The sequence below is a fragment of the Canis lupus genome, chromosome 24, assembly GCF_048164855.1.
Source record: "Canis lupus baileyi chromosome 24, mCanLup2.hap1, whole genome shotgun sequence".
NCBI lineage: Eukaryota > Metazoa > Chordata > Mammalia > Carnivora > Canidae > Canis > Canis lupus.
In genome coordinates, this window is record NC_132861.1 from 15,517,693 (window position 1) to 15,541,600 (window position 23,908).

The following is a 23,908-nucleotide window of genomic DNA, read 5'->3' on the forward strand; positions in this document are numbered from 1 at the left end:
GCATTATATCCACAGGACAAAATTCAGGGCCCGTGGTAGAAATTAAAGATACCAAACTTTGGGATAAATTTGCTCAAGATTCAGGGCAAATTTGTTTTCTACCATATCTGATTTTGATTACAACCTTTCAATACTTCAAAACAAACAAACAAAAACAACCTCCACATTCCTATAAGGGAATCCACTGTCACATAAGCAAGCTACCTTCCCTCTACCACTGCCAATTTTCTTGGTGATATTAAGATTGGATTTGGTAAATATCAAGCTAGGATGAAGCCAGAATGAAGAAAAATGGGCTCACTCTAAAAAGGATGGTTTTTGACCACACACACACACACACACACACACATTATGAAAATGTATAAATAACCCCTTGGGCTGGAAAAAACAGAGATAAGATATATACGATATTTTGGATCATTTACTCATTACTCTAATACAAACTCAGAATTAGAAATGCCTTGTGAGGTTCCTATAGGAAAGCACATGAAGCAAATATATTTTGCTCCATGAACTGAATTCATAGTTAATGAGTGTTTGCCACATGCATGCGATTGAAAACAAAATCTACAAGACTAGAGAAAGAATAATTGCCCTTTTTTGGGAACTTTTAAGCATAAAACTAAAATTCCAAATGCACATGTCTTATAATACAAGAATAAAAATGCATAATGGTAAATGTACTGTTTGTGAATTATATTTCAATAAAAATAAGAATGCATTAAATAAAGCCCAAGAAAAACTGTACTTAGAGAAAGGATCTGATCTGTCAGCTTGGTAAGGTACCTCAAGAACTTCCAAGATCAACATTTACAGACATTATCAGCCTCAGATAATACTTTAAGTATATCGAACTTTCACAAACCCAAATGATAAGAAAACACTAGGCAGCAGAAAAGGTTGAGGAAAATAAAAGTAGAGAAATGGACAGACTTAATAAAAAATAGGCCAAATCTCATGGCTAATTTATCCTCTGATGTCTCCACCAACACTTGGCCCAGTAAATAAAAAAATCTGACACTTGACATGCTTATGAAGATCTCATAGTTTTTAATGCATAAAAGTTATACAAAGAATATCTTTCCAAATTATGAGGTAAATATCTCCTGACACATCTCAAAGTACCTGCTTGTGCTCTGGAGAAGAGGATGGAAAAGGACCAGGGAAAAAGGACTTTCCTAGATGCTGAATCTAGTGGGGAGGACGCTGGGATCAAGAATTCTAACAGCAAGGCGACACTAACACAGATGCCAGACAGTGATGTCAACAACCCTTCTGTTCCCATTGGCAAGCACACTGCTCAATTCTCAACTCAATCTCCCTCAAACTAGCTTATGATCATCGTGACTTGTTGAGGTTTTTGCTATTAATTTTAGGTCTCTTTTCCTTCTATGGTTTCATACAACTTTATTGAAAGCAGTAAAAGACCACAACTGGTTCACTGATTTCCTTTTCTTTCCCCTTGATAATAGGAATCAAGCAATAGGCTTCACAGTGCTTATTTCTAACATTTTATTCTATTATTCTATTAAATATGGAGTAAATGGCTTTTAGCCTTATGATTCCTACCAACTGTAAAGCTGTTTGTGCTTGAAAGTTATTTCTAAACATGAGGATTTTAAACACCTATTTTCCACTCTTCTCCACTTGTAGGCTATAGTTATATTCCAAATTGACTTCACTTCCTCCTACAGATAGTGTTGAACACATTCAATTTTAATCTAGGTTTTATCACGTATTTGACACTTCCTTTGCTTTTTGTTTCTTTGCCTAACTCAGATGTTCCATCCAGAATCATTTTCTCTCTGTGTAAAACACAGCCTTTACAATTTCCTTTAGTAAGGGTCAGCTGGTAGCACACTCTCAGCTTTGTTTCTGTTTTGTTTTTAAATCATTCTTGAAATAATTTTTGCCTTTACAACTCTCAGTTGGCGGCTATTTCCTTCCAGCATTGAAAACACCATCCCACTATGCTCTAGCCCCACTGTTGCTGGTGGAAAGTCACCTGTTTCTCCTAAAGAAGTAATCTCTACCCTTCCCCTAACACCCTCTCCTGCTTTCAAAATCTTGCTTTGTGCTTGGTGTTTGGAAATACCAAATGGTGTTTGGTAGTTTCCCAATGATGTATCCTGGTGAGGATGTTTTCACTGATCTTGTTTAGGGTTTACTAGGCTTTTCAAATCTATGGAAAGAGGTTTTTATCACTTCTGGAAAATTCCTAGTTATTATTTCCTCAGACACTTCTTCTGGCCTGTTCTTTCTTTTCTTACCTTCTAGGACTAATTAAGCACATGGCAAACTTTCTCCTTCTGTCCTTTATCCCTCAGCCTCTTCTGTATTTTCTCTCGTTCCTCCTCTCTACACTGTAAGGAGAACCCAGGGGTCAAATCCACAGGAAGCCAGTTTTACTTGTGCCTCACTCTCATCCTGGGGCTGTAGCCCTCCAAGGGCCCCAACACAAAGCAGCTTCATTGTTCCAGTACTCCTCATGCCTCTCTGGGCTCCCATAATTCCTTCAGTTTTTCCTGAGAATCCCTTACTATCTTGTCTTCTCTTCAGTACTTTTTAAAATATATTTTTAAAATATTTTATCCAACAGTTTTACTTGTAGTAAACTGTTGGATTTTTTCAGTAGGAGAGCTGGTTATGGTAACCTCACCTACCATTACTGGAAAACAAACTGGAGTGCAAGTCTTTAATTACATGGCTTACATTTAGAGAATTGGGAGTTCTTTCCATTTTAATGTTAAGAGGCTGGTTAAGCAAGCTCCTTCTCATCATCCAAGAACCTAATAAAAATGCATGTTGGATGTAGTCCAGGAGAATGCTATTCCACATGTTCCTGCAAGGTCTTAAAGCACCTACTGACTACCACTAGGCATCAACTTTTTACCAGCATGAAATCTCTCTGCCTCACATAGGGAATCCTGCTAGAAAAAGGAAATTTTAACTATTAACAAAACCTTAAATCCTACAATCTCTAAAGAAGGACATGGTCTCCCTTTTGGACAAATTTTATTGTTATTAATGTAATTATTCATTGCTCTAGAGCTTAAAACAAACAAATTTCCTAACGAGATGGTTTTTCCAGTATCCTAAATGAGCATACTTACAAGATAAACATACAGCTAGCCAACATTTGCCAATCACATGCCACTTCCCCGCCTGATACCCATTCCAGCACACTCCCTCCCCCAAGATGACAAATCTTCCAGATAGCATCAAGGTCATCTCGGAAGCAGTATCAAATCTTGCATGAAGAACCATGTACTTCATGGGGCACCTGGGTGGCTCAGTGGTTGAGTGTCTGCCTTTGGCTCAGGTCATGATCCAGGGGTTCTGGGATCAAGTCCTGCATCAGGCTCCCTAAAGGGAGCCTGCTTCTCCCTCTGCCTATGTCTCTGTGTCTCTCATGAATAAATAAAATCTTAAAAAAAAAAAAGGACCATCTACTCCAGTGTCTTCTAACATTTTCCCCCCTAGATTCCTCAGCTCACTGTGCAGAGGGAAGCTCACGTGATTACGCTCAAGATGTAAAAGCATATGCTCCTAACTAACCCTGGGCCAGGTACCAAAGTCACTTTCAACTCACCTGTTCTATTTTAACATTTAAAATTACTGAAGTCCTAGAGAGCAGGGCAGTGCCACTGATGCCCATGTACTGAGGGACAAAATCAGAAATCTAAGTGAAATTAAATATAGGGACTTATGCCATCCACATATTGAGTATGTTGAGAAATCTCCTTACAAAACTGTAAGTATCTATACATGCTCATGTGGTCTTTCAGCTTCTAAAGAGATTTTTATAGGGTCGGCACCTTGCCACAAATTCTAACACTGCTCTCATGAACTTAACATGCTTATTTGCTGAGGACTTGCACATAACTTACAAGCCAATAATAAATTTCTGTATGATTTAAGTTAACAATATAAACATGGCAACCCATAAATTAGCTAATACAAACAACGTGTCATGAGGAGTTGGTAGATTGAATGGATTAAAAAAAGGCTTGGCATATTAAATTCTAAACACACATATCACATCACCAATTGCTATCTTGCAAAAATGTAAGAAGACCTCTCTTCTCTTTCCCTCTAGGACTTGCTTATCTGTTGTGTGTATTTTAAGTGTAGATATTGAGACTGATGAAGGCAAGTCCAGAAGGAAGAATAAAAAAGGAAGAGTGTTTCTTAACATGCTCCTCAGGACTGCTCTGATCTTTCCAATTCTGCAGGAATGAAAGGAAACCATGGATAAATAGAAGCAATTCAGTAAGTTTCATAATGGAATTCTAAGAAAAATAAATTCAAGAAATTCTTAAGAAAACCACCATCAACAACAAAGTCAAGGTCATATTTTGACTAAGAATTGAGTCTGCAAGGTCAATATCTAAGTTCTCTTCTCTGTCCCTAAGTGTTTTTTTGTCAGATAAATCAGATTTTAGTTTTATTCTGCTAAACTTTTCAAATCATTTACCACACACAAAGCTATCCTGTCAATTCTCTAAAGAGAGAACTGAAATAACATAAACTATAACTCATGGATTCAATGGAACAGAAAATCCCAAATTTAAATAGAGATATAAAAATAATCAGCCCCTAAAACTAAAATCTATTATCTAAGTTCTGCAAATGCCACATAAATAACAAATAGAAGACCTTCAAACTCAGACAATGCTAAAGTAGTTGTATATAGCCATGAAATAAAAATTTACCATGTAATTATAATAAAAATTAGCTTTAATGAAATGAAACTGTTTTTACATTCAGTTTGGCATTATAGCTTTTGTTATTTCTACATAAATGCAGTAGGATTCTTAGTCCTACTTGAATCCCTTTGTGGAGATTTATCAATTCAGTCTTGTCTACTACTAAAACTATAATGAAACTGAACAGTAAGCTATTTATATGTCTGCAATGATTTCCTTTTCAAGATACACCAGACTTCAGTTTTATTCTGCAAAATCATTTTCAATTACATATTTAATCTCTATGTTATTGCTTAAATTACACATGCACCACCCTCCAGCTCAGATCCTGGCTGCAGACTCTGGCAGCAGCTGCCACACATGTCAAAGGGTTGGTTATTATGTTCAATAGGAGCCACATGTGCCAGTCGGCCACAACAATTTGTACCCTATGAGCTAATTCAATCTATCAGATTTTGCTAATGTTTTTTTCAAGGAACAAAGGGTGATTCCTAGTACTCATGATTCAGAAACAAAATAAATGTTATGGAAGTGAGGCATCCTAGAAGTAGCACTTTCTCTTGAAATCCCAAAACAGGTAACTATTTAGGGACTTGGGAGAATCTGACAAATAAGCTGTACCAAATATTACTGCTCTGAAAATTTATATTTCATTAAGTCATCACTAAAAAATAGAATACAAAACCAAACTGATGGTTACCAGAAGGGAGGTGGGTGGGGCTTGGGTGAAATAGGTGATGGGGATTAAGGAGGCACTTGTGATGAGCACCGGGTTATATATGGAAGTGCTGAATCACTAAATTGTACACCTAAAACTAATATTACACTATATATTAACTAACTGGAATTTAAATTAAAAAAAAGAATAGAAAACAAGGAAAGGATTCACATTCATGTATTTGGGGAAAGAGGGTTGCTCTAGAACAATTTTACCCACAAAAAATGGAAGAGGGAAGGCCAACAAAAAGTTATGTCAGGCATCCTGGGCTCAAGACCCATAAGAAGAAAATAACATTTCAAACACTGATATCAATTCTTCATACAGATGCAAGTAAACTTCTGGTAAATCAGGGTGAAGTAACCTGCTTCAGATTTTTCTCCCAAGTAGCCAACAAGCAGTAGGAGTAAGTTTCATTAAAAACTCACCCTCGGTCCTTATACAGATAGCAGAGAAAATGGACATCTTTTTCTTCCTTTTGCATTAAGGACTGAGCACCTATGTTGACAGGGATATGGAGCAATAAAAATTTGTACACACTCCTGCAGAAAATAAAATTGGTAGAACCATCCTGGTGAAAAATTATGTAATACTGACTAGCCCAATTTCTGTTTCTAGGCACATACCTGAGAGATTCCTACACATGTATCTAAGAGACAAGTATATACAATGTTTTTGGCAGCATTTCTGATAATATAAAAAATGCAAAGCAATCCAAAATGTCTGCCACCAAGTTTTAAATCCCAAATAGCAACTAACTAGAACTAAATATATGAACGTGAGTGTCAAAAACATGAGTGAAAAAAGCAAACAGCACAAAGATACACATACAATAGGATTTCATTTACATAAACATGAAAAAATGCCAGATAAATTTACATATAGCATATGGATATATACACAAGTATGGCAAATGTATGAAAAAATTCCAGAGGGTGGTTTCCTCTCAGGCAATTGGGATAAAGGAAGAGAACTAACAGCCCTTCAATTATCTGTAATGTTTTGTTTCTTTTAAAATCATTTTGGCAATCTCTCTTATCTCCTAGTTATGATTCATCTGCTGATTTCTTGCATCTTATATGTAGACAATCATTTTATATTATTAATGAAAGTTGTCTATTTTCATCCTTTGTTTCTTTATCCTGTCACATTGGAGATAGCACCTTTAATGTTAAAAAGGACTGTTAGCAAGGAATGTGACTATCTCATCTTTATTTTTTTTTAAGATTTTTTTTATTTATTCATGAGAGACACAGAGAGAGAGAGAGAGAGAGGGAGAGAGAGAGGCAGAGACACAGGCAGAGGGAGAAACAGGCTCCATGCAGGGAGCCCAACGCGGGACTTGATCCCGGGTCTCAAGGATCATGCCCTGGGCCAAAGGTGGCGCTGAACCACTGGGCCACCAGGGCTGCCCTCATCTTTACTTTAAAAGGAATATTCTATCACCATTGGTTTTGGTAGATACATCTTATCAGTTTAAGAAAGGCTACTTCTATTTCAGGATGAAAAGTTTGTTGCTTACTGATAAATCCTCATTAAAATTTTTTTTCTGTATCTAATTAGATAATTGCATGGGTTTTTTTCTTTTATCTGTTAATGAGATGGAAGTATATTATCAGATTTTTTTTTAAGAAAACACATTTACATTTCTGGAATTAAACCCGCTAGATCATAATGTACGGTTTTTTTGTTTCTTTCTTTCTTTTTTTTTTTTTTACATTCCTGGATTGGGTTTGCCATTGTTTTATTAAAGAATTTTACCTCTCAAGTTCACAGCTGAGATTGGCCTATAATTTTTCTTTACCATTCTGTGCCTACTGGTTTTGACTCAAAGGTTACATTAGCATCAAACTATGTTGAAAGGTAGTGAGACTTATTTTCTGGAAGATTTTTCTTTTTTTTTAATTTTTTTTATTTTTATAAATTTATTTTTTATTGGTGTTCAATTTGCCAACATATAGAATAACACCCAGTGCTCATCCTGTCAATGCCCACCTCAGTGCCCATCACCCAGTCACCCCCACCCCCCGCCCACCTCCCCTTCCACCACCCCTAGTTCGTTTCCCAGAATTAGGAGTCTTTCATGTTCTGTCTCCCTTTCTGAAATTTCCCACTCATTTTTTTCTCCTTTCCCCTTTATTCCCTTTCACTATTTTTTATATTCCCCAAATGAATGAGACCATATAATGTTTGTCCTTCTCCGATTGACTTATTTCACTCAGCATAATACCCTCCAGTTCCACCCACGTCGAAGCAAATGGTGGGTATTTGTCATTTCTAATGGCTGAGTAATATTCCATTGTATACATAAACCACATCTTCTTTATCTGGAGGATTTTTCTATAAAATTGCAACTGTTTCTTTTAATGCTTGATAAAACTAGACTATAAACATTGCAAGACTGTCTGGTGTTCTCTTCCTAGGGAAGATTCTAAGTAGTGATACCACATCTTTAATAGTTGTGGGGGTTTTCTATTTCCTTCAATCTGATGCTGACAGTTTTGTATTTTGCCTGCTGTCATTTATAACTATGTCTATAATAACAGCAATCTGGCCTATTAAAAGCACTCAAATATTTGTTGATATAAGTTTGGAAATTAAACATACATTTCTCTATTTTCTGAGCATTCTCTTTCATGTGGTTTTTATTTTTATATCAATGAAGAGGAAAACCCCCTATTTTTAAAAGCAGCATTTTTAAATCTGTGTTCCTGTCACAAGAGTTACTCAACAAAAAAGAAATTCAAATAAGTTTGGTTAACAAAATATTCTATATCTAATTCTTTAAGATTTACAGTACAATAAATTTATTAAAGATTGCATAAACTTATAGTAGAGAAATCTGTTATTTTAACTCTGTATCTCACCAAAATAGCCATAGATCCCATTTCTTCCATAATGCTTAACATTTCAAAACATGTTTTAGAAAATCAACAACAATCAGGAAACACGTATGTTGCATTGTGAATGAAAAGAACCAAAAATATAAATATCATAAATACATTAATATACAAATATGTGGATATAGTCTACCAATATATATAAACACACATATATAAGTATATATCTATACAGAGAAATAAATAAAAATTTATGTGGGTGTAAATATATGTGTATGCAGAAATAAAATAGATGTTCTACTTGCCTCAGAAAAGTTCTTAGACTCTTGACCAAATTTTTAATTGTAATTCTTTGGGTAGTGGGATTCCAAGCGATTTTTTTTGTTGTTGTTTATATTTATTTTTCTACATTTAATGGATTGATTCTAGAAAGGGAGTAAATGAGGTTTAAAACTATTAGATTACCATAAAATCTAAGTTAGCCTCAGAACAAAGGGTGATAAACACTCCCACTAATCAAGTGAACTTCATCAAAGGTTCTGTCTTAGATACACCTTGGAAGTCACTCCAAGCAAAACATGCTCAGGTCTATCTAAGTTACCTCATAATGGAACAACAATGCTTAGAAACCAGACACAGAATCAACTTCATTGATGGAGGAATTTGACAGACTTAAACCTCTGATGTAATTTTTCCTCCTATGATACTCTGGCTGCACTGTCACAGCAAAGAAAGTTGTTATCTCAGGCTAAGAATGCCATCATTAAGCAGTTGTCATGATATACCTTTATGATACACCATGCAATTACCGATTATCTCCACTTAGGCAGTCAGCAGTAGTTAAGAGTCATCAGGGACCTTGACAGGTTATGCCTTCCTGTTCTCTATGCTGTTGATGCTTTCAAGGATACCATTAGCAATAGAGGTGGACAAAGCCTTCTCATTCACTCCCATCAAGGCTGGATTGCATAGACATGGATCACCGTAAATAAACCCATTGGATGGGAATGATTTTTGACATAGCTACAGTAGAACAAAAGAGTACTACCAACTCTATTTTGTAAAAAAAAGTAGGTTTAAAGTTCTGATTGAATCAATTATTTCAAAACCATTTGTGACAAATACCCACCACTTTCACTTAAACAGAAAATGTTAAAAGAATATTCTTTTTGTTGATAATTTATTTTTTATATCACATTTTATGATAGATTAATAGAAGAATAAATTACCCATAAACTTGCTTATCAGAATAAGGAAAGAGGTCACCATACCAACCAGAGTTCTGTCAAAAGTTCCGTTAAAACTCACAGTAATCTCTATACATTCTTTCTCCCATTCTTCTCCACCCAACTCTTTGAACCCCCTCCAATCAGACATTTACCTCTATAACACCCCCCAAACAACTCTTTTTTTTTTTTTTTTTCCCAAACAACTCTTAAAAGGTCACTGCTGACCTCCACTTGCTGAATCCAGTAACAAATTCTCAGACCTCATATCACTGGATCTGTAAAGTAGCAACTGATACAGTTGTTTGTCCTTCTTAAAGCCCTAATTCTTTTTTTTTCCAAGATTTTATTTATTTATGATAGACATAGAGAGAGAGAGAGGCAGAGACACAGGCAGAGGGAGAGGCAGGCTCCATGCCAGGAGCCCGACGTGGGACTCAATCCTGGGGCTCCAGGATCGCGCCCTAGGCCAAAGGTAGGCGCTAAACCACTGAGCCACCCAGGGATCCCTTTAAAGCCCTAATTCTATATTTGGTTTCCAAGATACCAACCTCTTATTTCTCTTCCTACTTCAATGGCCACATCCGTCTGGCCTCCTTTGCTGGCTCTCATCTCCTAATCTGTTACACAATAAACTTCCCCAGAGCTAAATCCTTTTTTTTTTTTTTTTTAAGAATGAATGAATGTGGGATGCCTGGGTGGCTCAGCCGTTGAGCGTCTGCCTTTCGCTCAGGTCCTGATCCCGGGATCCAGGATCGAGTCCCATATCGGGCTCCTTGCGGGGAGCCTGCTTCTCCCTCTGCCTATGTCTCTGCCTCTCTCTGTGTCTCTTATGAATAAATAAAATATTAAAAAAAGAATGAATGAATGTAAAAAAAAAAGAATGAATGAATGTATTTATTTGTTTGCTTGTTTGAAAGAGACAGAGAAAGTGCATTAGATTGGTGAGGAGGAGCAGGAGAAGGACAAGCAGACTCCCCGCTGAGTGTGGAGCCTCATGGGGGGCTTGATCCCACACTCTGAGATCATAACCTGAGCTGAAATAGAGTCAGATGCTTAACCAACTGAGCCACCCAGGCCTCCCTACAACCCCAGAGCTTAATTCTTAACCTCTCTGCCATCTCTAATCAATACTGAGGGTCCCATCAAGTCTTAGAGTTTAAAATGGTACATTGACTATTGACTACTCCCAAGAATCTCTTTCCATCCTGGACCTGTTCTCTGAATCCCAGACTTGTATGTTCAACTGCCTGGCAATATCTCATCACCATGCAATCCTAACATGCCCAGAAAAGACTTCTTTTTTTTTTTTTTTTTTTTTTTAATTTTTATTTCTTTATGATAGTCACACACAGAGAGAGAGAGAGAGAGGCAGAGACACAGGCAGAGGGAGAAGTAGGCTCCATGCACCGGGAGCCCAATGTGGGATTCGATCCCGGGTCTCCAGGATCACGCCCTGGGCCAAAGGCAGGCGCCAAACCGCTGCGCCACCCAGGGATCCCCAGAAAAGACTTCTGATTCCCCCAACTACACTTGCTCCTCCTACAGTCTTCATCTCAGAAATGGCAACTCTATCTTTCTAGTTGCTCAGAGTTAAACCCTTAGAGTCCTATCTTCTTAAATCCCAACATCAATATATTAACAAATCCTGTCAGTTTTACTGTGAAAATACTTTATGCCCAGAACCTCACCACCTCCCATCACCAACACTGCCAATGTTCTGATCCAACTTTCCCCATCACCTCCTACCTGGCTTGGCACAACAGCCTGCTAACTGGGCACTCTGTTCCTGCTTCCACCTCCCTTTAGGTCTACACCCATCCTAGCAGCCAGATACTGTCAAAAAGTAAATCACATCCTATCACTCTGTTGCTCGGACTCCACCAATGACCACCCATTTCATTCAGAATAAAATCCAAGTCATAATAACAACCTACAAAACTACAAGGTGAAGCTCCTGCCATTTCTCTGACTCCCTCACACACTCCACAGCTGAACTTGCTGCTCAAGAGAGTAGGAAGGCACCAGCCTTGGAACTTGGGTGAACCACCTTCCTGGGACACTAGTCCCTAGATATAGAATGATGATGATATGCCAGGACAACAGGTATAAACTGAAACTATCCCAGGCAAAGGGAGATGTGCAGTCCCCTGTCCAGACAAGCACCCAGGCTCCCACCCTCCACCTCTGCTCAAATACCATCCTATCAGAGAGAATTACCAACCAACCTATGTAACAGAGTAATGTCTGCTCTTTCTGCTTTTCATGTTCCCTTCATCCTGATTTATATTCCTCAAAAACTTAACAGTCTCTCTGCCCTTTATTTTTTTTAAATTTTATTTATTTATTCATGAGAGACACAGAGAGAGACAGAGGGAGAAGCAGGCTCCATGCAGGGAGCCCGATGTGGGACTTGATCCGGGGACTCCGGGATCAGGTCCTGTGCTGAAGGCAGATGCTCAACCACTGAGCCACCCAGGCATCCCTCTCTCTGCCCTTTAAATGTTAAGTACCTTTGGAGGATTAAAATAATTATTAATTTAACATGACTAAATTAAATCAGATAAAAACTTGCTCATGCAACATTTCTAGTATACCACAAAAAAGATGTTGAAGAAAAAATATAGTTATAAATGATCTTACCAAGTACATAAGTATTATTGGGATGGCAGGGGGAAAAAAGGGAGAGGAATTTTTAAAAAAATATCTTACTACCAGCCTTAGAAAGAAGAAAGTTTCACTACTTTTTTTTTTTTTTTTTTTTTTTTTTTTTTTTAGTTTCACTACTTTTAAGAATTGCTAGGAAGTTTGAGAGCGAGAACTCACACTGAGCATCTGGCACTCACAAAGAAGCATTCAACACACAGGAGCTTTAATTATTGGAGAAGCGGTTTTGTCCACAGCTTAAGATATACAACCCACATTTTCTGCAATGCAAGCATTTCTAAACATATCTTTCTCAAGTGTTTTCTTCCTACCAAAAAAAAAGCCATCATCATAGCGTGCATTAAAACATTACCTTCATCTTCTTTTTAATTATTGAAGTATAATTGACATATGATGTTGTGTTGGTTTCAAGTATGTAACACTGATTCAACAATACTATGCGTTACTCCAAGCTCACCATGATAAGTATAGTCAGCATCTGTCACTAAACAACATTATTACAATATTAACTGTATCCCCTATGCTATTTCTCAGACTTCTCATCTCTATGACTTATTTACAGATGGTCAACAGACATATGAAAAGGTGCTCAATATCACTAACCATCAGAGAAATGTACATCAAAATCACAAGGAGATATCACCGCACACCTGTCAGAATAGCTAGTATCAAAAAGACAGAGGTGTTTGTAAAGATATGGAGCAAAGCAAACCCCCGTGAACCATTGGTGGTGATGTAAATTGGTGCAATCACTATACAAAACAGTATGGAGATTCCTCAAAAAAGTAAAAACTGAAATACCATATTATTCAATAAAACCACTACTAAGCATTTACCCAAAGAAAACAAAAACACTAACTCAAAGGATAAATGCATCCCTATGTTTATTGCAGCATTATTTATAATAGCCAAGACATGGAAACAACCCAGGTGTCCATCAACAGATAAATGGATAAAGAAGATGTGGTACATACACACACACACACACACCAATATTTTGGCCATACTCGGCCAAAAAAAAAGAATGTAATTTCACCTTCATCTGGAAGCAGCAAATGACAGTATACCTGTGGGTATATACTGTGGGTACGAATGTGTGCTTACATATTGTAAACGTACTTTAGGTAACTTACGATGGAGCCACCTGTCACTAGAAAAGAGACCAAACTAGAAAAGTGGGTTTTTGTAAAAGAAAAATAGAAAATAAATAGTAACTATGACTTACTAGGAGAATTTGCTGTGAGTCAAAGACTTTTCTAAGCACAGACATCAATCAGGATTTGAACGAAGTCAGGCATTCCAGAACCTGCTTCCTTAACCACTATATGCTATTAAGTCTGACAACTGTTTTGTGCTTTGCCATGAGAACAACAGAAACAAACTTCTGAGTGGCACACAAAGTGTTCACGGTGACTCTACATGTCATTACAAAGTAAAGGATCTGTTGTATGTTAAAGACCTTTTATAAAATCAACCACATCAGTGAGGTCCCATAGCATTCTGGGTACTCCTGACTCCCCCTTCTTGCCTACAAATTCGCCAGTACTAAATATTGTTTGCTGACGGATTTTCACGATCTATTTTTCCATCCTCTTCTATGTTTTTCTCTATATTGCAAGGACAGCAAAGCTAAAGACAGCATTTCCCAGACTCCCTTATTAACAGGATTCAGGGTGGATTCTATCAACAAGATACACTTGTGTAAGATTTGGAAGATAGAAAAAAGAGAGCTATTCCTTTTCACCAGGGGAAGTATACTACATTCTACCCCCGCAGTACCAGCTGCATGGGTGTGGTAAGCTGGAATATCAGTAGTGATTTCCTCACCTGCTTGGGTCTCAAGGCAGTGAAGGATCCTCAAGGAAGAAGATGATCTTACCACCAGTGGGGAAAAAATGCCAGTTATCTATGACAAGCAGCATCAAAGCAGTTATTTAAATTATCATCTATGATATTTCTTTCTCTGCTTTTCCAGCCATCCTCTTGCTTCTTCCCTAGAACACCCTACTCTTCTTTTCTTTTCTGAGCCAGCTGTTACCCTAGAGTTCTCAAAATCAGAGACAACTGGCCAAGTTCCAGGAGCAGCAAAGAAAAAGTCAAGTGGTGCAGACCTTCAAACTTGAAATTAGTATTTATTAAAGATGACCTGACAGAGGAGGAAGTGGGTTTATCAAATTCTGCTTCTAGACATCAAAAAGTAACTGCGACACCAGACTTATAAACAGCTAGAAAGTTGGAAACAATAAATATGAAACACTGGATAGGAAACTCAGGACTAGGATCCTTTTAAGAAGTGAAGTAAATGAGATGAGCTTGCACTTATATGTGAGATGAAGTGAGAGAAGCTAGATCCAATGTTTCTAATTCTTGGGTCATTTCCTTTGTTTCTCTCTCATCTGCTTCAACCTCAGAGCTCTACAACCTAAAAAGCTCAACTTGGGAGCTTCACAAGGATCTACTATATACCTAATTTATTTCCCTAGTATTCTGCTTTTATTCCATTCCTACCAAATGAAATATTTTGAGAACAGGAATGCCTTCACCCTGACTAAAGAATGAGGTGCAGGGAACAAAATGAAAGGGGAGGAGGGGAAGGGGAAAGAAGCAAAGGACTCTAGTTAGAAATATGTAAAATGTAAGTATGGAACAGAAAAAAGTACATAGAAATTGTGCCTCTGTTCAACATATACTGAGTACATGAAAGTCATTATACAAAAAGATGATGTTTAACACTGGTTAGGAAGAAGAATTCTTAACAGGTTGTCAAGAGAAACCAGGCACATCCCAAGAAACTTATTTGGTTTCACAAATTACTCCTTGATCTAGGTCAACCAAAAGTCCAAATTTGAACCTATGGCCTTAGAGTGCTATGTAACATCAAAGTCCATCTCTTGGATTCCATAGAACCCCTGGCATGAAAGGAAACTATAGCCTCACTTCTGAGTTATGACCATATGAGACTTAATTTAAGATTGTGGATGCCTTGGAACTAGAGGATCATCAGCAAACAAGGGAGCTCCTGGCACAGATATTCTGGGTGTGCTCATAGGCTATGTAGATTCATTCAAGGGTGAAGCTCCCAAGCCATGGAGCAGTATCTTGCCAATGGTGCTTTGGAAAGTACACAGACTCACCCCCTGACTCCTGCCTTTGGAGTCCTGAAGAGGTAGAGCATGTGTTGGCCTTCACAGTTGGATTCGGGGCCTCCCAGATCTACAAGTATAAATGTCCTGCACCATATCTCTTTCCTTTCACTAACCCTGTCATCTGCGCTTAGAAGAGGCTTTAAATATACTGCCTGAAGGGTGGTCCTGGGTTCCAAGAAGTAAAGCCCTTGTGACAAGTCCTGACAAATGGAATCTCATTGCTCAGATGGTTTCTCCATATCAAACTACTTCCCAGGTCACTGGTTAAACTCAAATCAGTTCCCACCCCTGGTCTCATCAGAGGCTTTAGGTCATGACTGGGCCTGTACAGGTCTATAAAATGCTCAGAGAACCATGCTGTTCAATCCTCCATGTGGCATTGGAATGTCAGGGGAATTAAGTGTATATGTAGCCTACTCCTATATAAATTCAAACAACCTGACACATGAGTATTACCTTTGTTAAAATGTGTGCTAGAAAGAAAATCCCACAAGTCTCCTTAGTAACCTATTCTGGAGTGAACCATCACCGTTTAGCCAATCAAAATAGGTCCCATTCACATTTTAAATGCACAATTCTAGATAAACAAAGGAAAGCATCATGAAGCAGTGTTCCAAATTTACTATTTTTGGTATTTAAAGATAGGAATTTATGACAACTATTCATAAATAACAAAAGAGAGTAAGTTTTATAATTGTTTTTTAGTTAAAAAAGAAAAACTCTCATTATCAGTTACAATAGAAATAAATAAACGAAGAGTTTAATACAGTAAAAACAAACACTACTTTTGAAAAACCACTTACATCCAAAGAATCTTCCTTCAACAGGATAAGGGCCATATTCTGTGATACCAACCGGCAGGAATATCCTAGAGTTGAATAAAGAGCAACACAAGTGAGTTAGTTTATCATTCCTTCCATGAATTCATCACTTTTCAATAGCTTTTTTTTTTTTAAGATTGTATTTATTTATTCATGAGAGACCAAGAGAGAGAGGCAGAGACACACAGAGAGAAGCAGGCTCCATGCAGGGCGCCCAATGTGGGACTTCATCCAGGAACTCCAGGATCACTCCCTGGGCCAAAGGCAGGTGCTCAACTGCTGAGCCACCCAAGCGTCCCTCAATAGCTATTTAAATTCAGCCTCCCTTCTTACAGCTTTCTTATTACCTTTTTAAACCTGTTGGGGAAGACAAAGGAATTGGACAAGCGGCAGGGTAGGAAATATAAGTTCTTTAAGTAGATTTTGATTCTTGCAGACAGCTTGAATAGAGCTAGCTGGGGAAGTCTTCATAACTATTGGCTAAAACAAGTATTTGTCAATTTTCTGTGGATTTTTATTTATGCTTGTATAACATCAGTGTAAGTTTTGAATTATCTTTTAAAAACAGCTAACACTTTAGGAAGATACATGGAATCTAATGGTGCTTCCAAATCAGCATAAACAAGTCTACCCTACTATCAAGATTCATTTGTTTGTTTAAAAAGTAGGTAACTCTCACAACAGATTTCAAAGGAATACTACGTACATCAAGGGAATCACTTTTCCTACCCAAGTTCAAAGCAGTCCCTACTTCAAGAATTAAACCTTAGTTAAAAAAAAAAAAGCTTTAGAACAAAAGTACATATTCCAAAACTGATTCTTATCAATAATTTCCATCACATTTAAAAATAATTATCATTATAGGCTAAAGAAGATACTCTTCTACTTTTCCTCTCAGAAGGTGAACATATTTCCTCTGAACCACTTCCCTACTCAGGCTTTGCAATCCACTCCAAAATACCTAGAGACACTGTGTGATACCACAGACCAGGATGAGAGATCCCCCCCTCAAAGTAGCATACTAGAAAAGAGCAGGTCCAGCAAATCCTAAGACCTGGGATGTCTGTCAGGACTGGACTCTTTCTTTCCAGCTACCCTTGGTGTCCCTTGAGAGAGCTGGCACTTCTCACCAACCTCCAATCTCAATTTATATCATTGAGAAAAAGCAAGAAAAGAATCCCTCCACCTAGAAAACTGGCACTCACAGGTTTTTTTTTTCCCCCTCAGCACCTGAAGATAAAAGATTAATGATTCTCAGAAACATGAAATGAATCATCAGCACAGAGAATTACAACCTCTGAGCAAGTATCTATCTGGGTGACAATCTCAAGGAAGGGGCTCAACTAGTGCTGTCCCAAGGCAAGTAGGACCCTGGATCCTCCTCCACAGAACAGCTAAAATATCCATTCCCACAGATGGCATATTTAAGTGGAAAAGGAATCAGGCATTTAACTAATGGCAAGTCCCAGAGCTGCTGCATTTAAGTGACAATTCCACTCAATAGGGCTTTTCCTATGCTGAGGAAACCCTATTAAAAGGCACCAAATAGATTCAAGACACACAAAAATTAAGACCAAGAAAAAACTTGTTTTGCTGTTGTTGTTTAGGAAGGAGAGAGACAATAAATATTTGTTTATTTTGGAATGTACAAAGTATATTCTTCACTAACAACTGCCATTTCAGAAGAATACTTTGTAGATCACCTCAGAACACAAGTCTTTAAGCACAAACTTACGGTTTTTCATTCAAATATTTTTTAAAGCAATACCATAAAGATATAGTCCAGACCGTTAACAGTAGTTACCTCAAGGAAATGAGATTATTTTGCTTGTTAAAACCACTATACATTATCTTAAAAACTAAAACAAACTGAATGATTTAAAATCATAATGCCACATGGGCAAATGCCTGTTTAACCTCTAAGACAAAATAAAGGGAAGAAAGACAAAACAATTTTCTATACATCTTCAAACTTGTTCAAGTCCATATTTTAACAAAAATGATGAGTAAAAATGAGACTTTCCCACAATGCCATTCAAAGTTCTGCCTGATAGGACTGACATAATTGAAGTCTTTGTCTACCATTAAAATTTTACAAATGTATTCTTTTTTCCTATCAATTCTTAGATCAGGTCCAGAAGGGAGGTCTACACTTTATTTTCATTTACAATAGGGGATGTTGCACCTTTACTTATATCCCACTATGGGAGGACTACTCCTTCTTTATATTCCCAGAGACCTCAAGCAACTTCATGCAACATAGACTGTTACGAATTTAGTATAACTAATGCAAAAGGATTTGCCAGTAGTTTTAGATTTGAACAACAGCTGCAGAAGTGAGCTATAATTTTTAAACCCTAGCTTGTTGCTTTATTTTCTATTTTTCAGTTTCAGCAAAATGCTGCTTGACAACTGAAGCTGCACAAAGATATTATGGAAAAACTCTAAGTATTTTTCTAGTCATTGCAGGAAAGGCAAGAAATAAAACCACTGACACATCCATGAATTTAAAAACACAAAACTAAAGGTTTCTGGAAATAGGTTTTGTGTTTTTTTTTTTTTAATTTGGAAAATGAAGTGAGATTCTGCTTAGAGAATTATCACACAGAACACCTGCAGTGACAGAACATGGAAGTTAAACACAGTTAATTGTGACTTAGCTAATGTGGCAAATTAAATTATGTCAACCCCAGTTTGGTGTGCTTGATTTCTAATGTTTGTGGATAAAATGAGATCAACTCTTGGAGAAGAGCCAGGTATGAAATGTCAATCCACACTTGTAAATTGAGGTCTAGTTCTTTAATCTTGCAATCTAAAAAAACGACCATAAAAATCAATGAGAGAAGAACCTCTGGGATTTCACTTTTTACTGTAGCTGAAATTAACAGCATACTACAAAAGTGTTTAGTCTTTCTACTACCTGAGTATAACCAATATTCAAAGCAATCAAAACATTACAGACTTAATGGTACTTAGAACAGGACTTCGTTTTAAGAAAATAATCATCCATGCTAGAAAGTATCACCAAACCAAATCTCTCAGATCTTGCAGTCATTCTCTCTCTCTTTTGAGATAAATTCACATTGTCAAAGATACTCAAATCCAGACTTCTTTGGAGACATTTCTGGAAGGGTTAGGAACAGTTTGTCCTTACTAACCATGTATCTTAGGGTCAGTTTAAAAAAGCTACCAATTGCTAGGCTTCAGCATGGTTCTAAACCTTCAGTAAGTGTGTTGGTCCTAAATATTTTCAGAGACAGTCTGATCAATATTTGAGGATAAAGGTATGAAACACATTGCCAGACATCAGGAATGGGTAATAAAAGGTGGTATTCTTAATCTATTCCAGATGGGGTCAAAGAGGCTCAGTACAGAGTTCTCCATAATCCAGAGAGCCAGGAAGCTAAGGACTCATCCACAGAACCACATATCTAGGCAGCTTTCCCTCCAGATCCTTCTCAGTACAGCTGCATCACAGGTAAGAGCACATGTCCTCAGCCTTGCCTCACGAACCCTCTCCCCCCACCAAACTAGACTGTCCTGACCCATTCTATGCTCAGACTTTTTACTTCATTTTTTTTTCAATTTAAATTAAATTAGCCACCACATAGTACATCACTAGTTTCAGATGTAGAGTTCAATAATTTACCAGTTGCCTATAACACCCAGTGCTCATCACATCACATTTCCTCCTTAATGCCTTTTATTTTAAATAAATTCTTAAAGGCTCAAGTTTTAAACCTATGTTATCTATGAAGCTTCCCTGGTCTTTTTTGACTCATATATTTATCCTTCTGGGAAGTCGATATCAACTGTCACAGGTACATGCTCAGATGTTCAGCACTTTCATAGTCTTTGTGATCTAGGCTAAGTTGCTTGGTATTTCTGTGCCTCAGTTCTATCTTTAAAAAAGGGTTGATGGCTATCTCCAAGGAATCAAATATAAAACTGACAGAGAGAACTGAGCACAGTATTTGGCACATTATAGCCAACATTCACTATTATTAACACTAGTCATACTTAATATCTATCCTGCACAATTAGTACTGTCTCATCTACTTGACTCTCTGCTTTGTCTCAGAATTAATTCCTGCCCCAATTAGGGAATGTGAGTTCCCTGAGCCTAGAGTACAGCATCTGGCAACAATGCCCCAGCTGCAGGTAATCAAGAAATAACGGGGCTGACTTTTTTGTGAAAAGCAACACTCAGATTGAGACCACCACCAATGTCCCAGCTTCACTGAAAACAGAAATTTGTCTTCCTTTCAGTGGGCAAGGCAAGCTACAGGCAATAATAGGAGGAGCAGGCACCATATTTATTCACTTTTTAAAAAATTAAACTTCTAAGACTGTAAGATGTGGTTTAAAAGTATTAAATGAGTAACAACAATTTAGAAATGGTTTATAATAAAAGCTCTTTCCTACTTAATGACTTCAAAATGAAATACACACTAGGATTTTGTTCTCATTCATCCTACATCCATTAGAAAAAAATTAGAGATTCCATAGACTTCACATCTATTGTATACCTATTTAATAGATGTTTTATTCAGTGGTAATAAGGAAATGACACGATTCACAAAGGCTACATCTGAAATTTCACTTTAGACTAACGGATGCCAAATTTTTAAGCTAAAAAAGAAAATTGCCAACTCCTTGAAACACAGCTAGTTAGCATACATTCAAGCCCAGCACAGCAGGATTCTGGCATCATGCCAGTTCCAAACTACCTAAACCCCACAGGCAAGAGGACTGTCTACATAGTATTCATTGGCTCCTAAGAGACACACAAATACCCTGGAACTTAATTTGACTAAATATTTCCAAGCTACAACTAAAAGTTACATTTTATAAATGTCTCTTAAACTGTGATAGATAAATGCAATGCTGAAGACAGTCAACAACCCCAAACAACAAACATACTGTCACCTCTAAAGGTGAACTCTTACTATACATACACTAAGAAAATGTGATTGAGTTGTAAGAGTCAACAGTCATAAGACATTTCTATCTCAGGGACGTTGACATATGATAACAATGTGCATCCTGGAAGGGCTGAAACACAAGACCATTGTCTCCCAGTCTTCAAATTTCAGAGAACAGTTATATGAAAGCCATGTGATTCTGTTTAAAATGAGCCCTGCAGCAGAAGTGAAGAGTCCTGAGACCTCATACCAACTTGGTCATTAAATAGAATATAACCTTCATAAACACTGAATTTCCCCCCTTGAGCTGTAAGACCATTCGTATGTAGACTGAAGATGGAATTCAGAAGGCACTCCTAGCAGAGTGCTGGCACTCAGCAGACATCCCATGAATTTGCTCTCTTGTCCTCCTTTCATGGAGAAGTAGAACTGCCAGACACTTGATCTTTCTCCCAAGTATCTTCTGAGTGCTCAAAACTGCAGATAGAATGCACTACAATGTACAGAATATCCAGTATTATGGAAGACAGATCAATAATGGCTCATATTACCCAGGATATGGGAACATGATTAGTAAACAGGCATACAATCCATACTGTATCTGGAGCATGACCTCATGCTGCTTATAGCTGTCACCTGTGGTCTGGCATGGACAAGTCTAACACAACGTCTGGATGTCTACACTTTGCTGAGCCTTCGGCATCATTTGCAGGCTCAACAGATATCCTAAATCAGAAAATGACATTTAATTCCTCGACACTGCCCAGGATTACCAATGAATTCTGAATACAAAGGGAAAAAGTAATTCAGGCAAAGCTCTTTCAAAGAATATCAGTTCCCTGGCTGTTGGCTGCATACTTAGTAACACCAAAGATATGTCTGAATCCTGATACACTAGAAAAAAAATGGGAGTAGAAAAAAGCCTTCAGAATACAAGACTTCAGCAAAGTCATCAGCTTTATTATATTTATATAATATAAAGCTTTATATTATTATATATAAGCAGGAAGCATCAACTTCTTGTGGTCTTGCACAGAGTATTTGCTAAGAAAGCTCAATTTTAAAATATCCAATGGCCATGAATGCTTCCAGTACTCAAACTACAAATGTTGCTATACTCTCTTTGAAAAAAAAGTACAGAATAATATAACCATTATTTTTACAAAGTCTTTGGTTGGGTATCAATTATCTTGTAAGGCTCAGAGAAGCCTTATGGCATTCGAGTCAAGCTTTCCTTTATGAATTATAAACCCATGAATTCATTTGCTTTCATTTGTGTCCATTCCAAACTCCTCCAGACTCTGATACACTCAGGTATGACAAAAAGAACAAACAAGAAAAGGGATGTGTGTGCTGCCCCAGGGCAGAGAGGTCATGAGACAGACAGTGGCCTTTTTCCAGCTAGTACAATGCCAGTGCACTCACATTCGCCTTTTTTTTAAAAAGATTTTTAAACAATTTATTTGGTAGAGGGGCAAGAACAGGGTGAGAGGCAGAGGGAGAAATAGCTCTCTGCTGCACAGGCTGCTTAATGCAGGGCTCGATCCAAGGACTTTGAGATCATGACCTGAGCCGAAGGCAGCCGCTTAACCAACTGAGCCACCCAGGCGCCCCTCACATTTGCTTCTTACAACAAACACAAGAAAGCACTTAAGGAAGGCATCTGGGGCTAGATGCATAAAAAGGTTAGTCCAGCAGGAACACTCAAGCTCTGTTTTCCAGATCTTATCATTACAGTGCAATTTTAACTCAAGGCATTACTCACTTCTTTGATATTGTTCTCAGAAAGCAGAAAGCACTCCCCTAAATTTCCAGCATTTCAGGGCAGCGGCCAACTTTATGTACCCTATATGAACAACAGGAGCCACATATCAGTAGCAGGTGTTTTAGCCCAAATTTATATGGGAAATCATACCTGAAGAGACAACATATATACATAGAGAGGGGGCCATTATACAAAAAGCAGGTGTTCACCTTCATTTTACAAAACATCACTGACATCACCAAAGGGCTACACACTCTGGGTTTTTATTTTCTAGTAGTAGTGAGGGATCTGCACAGAAACATGGACTTTTGTCCAGAAACATGCATTTGAAAGACAATACAAATCAATAGACAAAGTCTGTACCTGAAGCTTCAGAGACTGTTTATGAATCACATAACACTTGCCTATGACTTTAATTTTGGTTGTATGGGAGCCCAACTGCATGAGCCCAACCTTGCGAAGAAATGACTAAATGACTCTTGTCTACTAAACAAACAACAAAAAAATTCACTTCAGAGGGTAGGGTCCTTACATACTCATTTTATCACATATGCACCAGGGCTTGATGGTGCTAGAAGTACCAGATAACTTTTGAGTAACTTAAATAACAAAAATGAGATCTTTTCAAATTAGTCATTTCAACTCCTTTCACGCTGAAAATGTGCCTCTTTAACATCAATGAAGTTATCTGGTCTTAAAATTCCCTTTCTTCAATTCTCATTTCTGTGATGTTTAGCAAGCAAAGAGGTTACCAATCCAGACAGGGAAGGGAAGGAAAGATACAACATTCTTGGAAGACCCATTAGCTGGTAAAATAATTCAAGTGCTTATAATTATTTAAAATTATAATGCATATTACACTTAGCAAAAACATGATCTCAGTCTCAGACTAGAATTTTGTGAAGAAAGCGGTAAGAAAAACTCATCAAATCTTGAATTCTGTATCCTATATAAATAAATTTGTTTAATACATTTCAGGGAGATACAATAGTTTTAATGTTACAGGCAGATAATGCTCACTAAAACATCTTCATTTGATTTAGGTAAACTTTTCTTGGCCTTAAAACATCATCTGTCAATGCATTTGAGGA

The 23,908-nt window shown here is 37.5% G+C and overlaps 1 protein-coding gene across 16 annotated transcripts in view; it reads right to left on the reverse strand.

The window, feature by feature from the left end:
• Nucleotides 1-23,908, reverse strand: part of LOC140615803 (phospholipid-transporting ATPase IB) — a 570,784-nt gene that overhangs the window by 357,639 nt on the left and 189,237 nt on the right. For all 16 annotated transcript variants that reach the window (XM_072795750.1, XM_072795748.1, XM_072795745.1 and 13 more), the window contains one exon: nt 16,110-16,174. In XM_072795750.1, the coding sequence (XP_072651851.1) occupies nt 16,110-16,174 (65 nt within the window). The remainder of the gene's footprint in view (nt 1-16,109; nt 16,175-23,908) is intronic.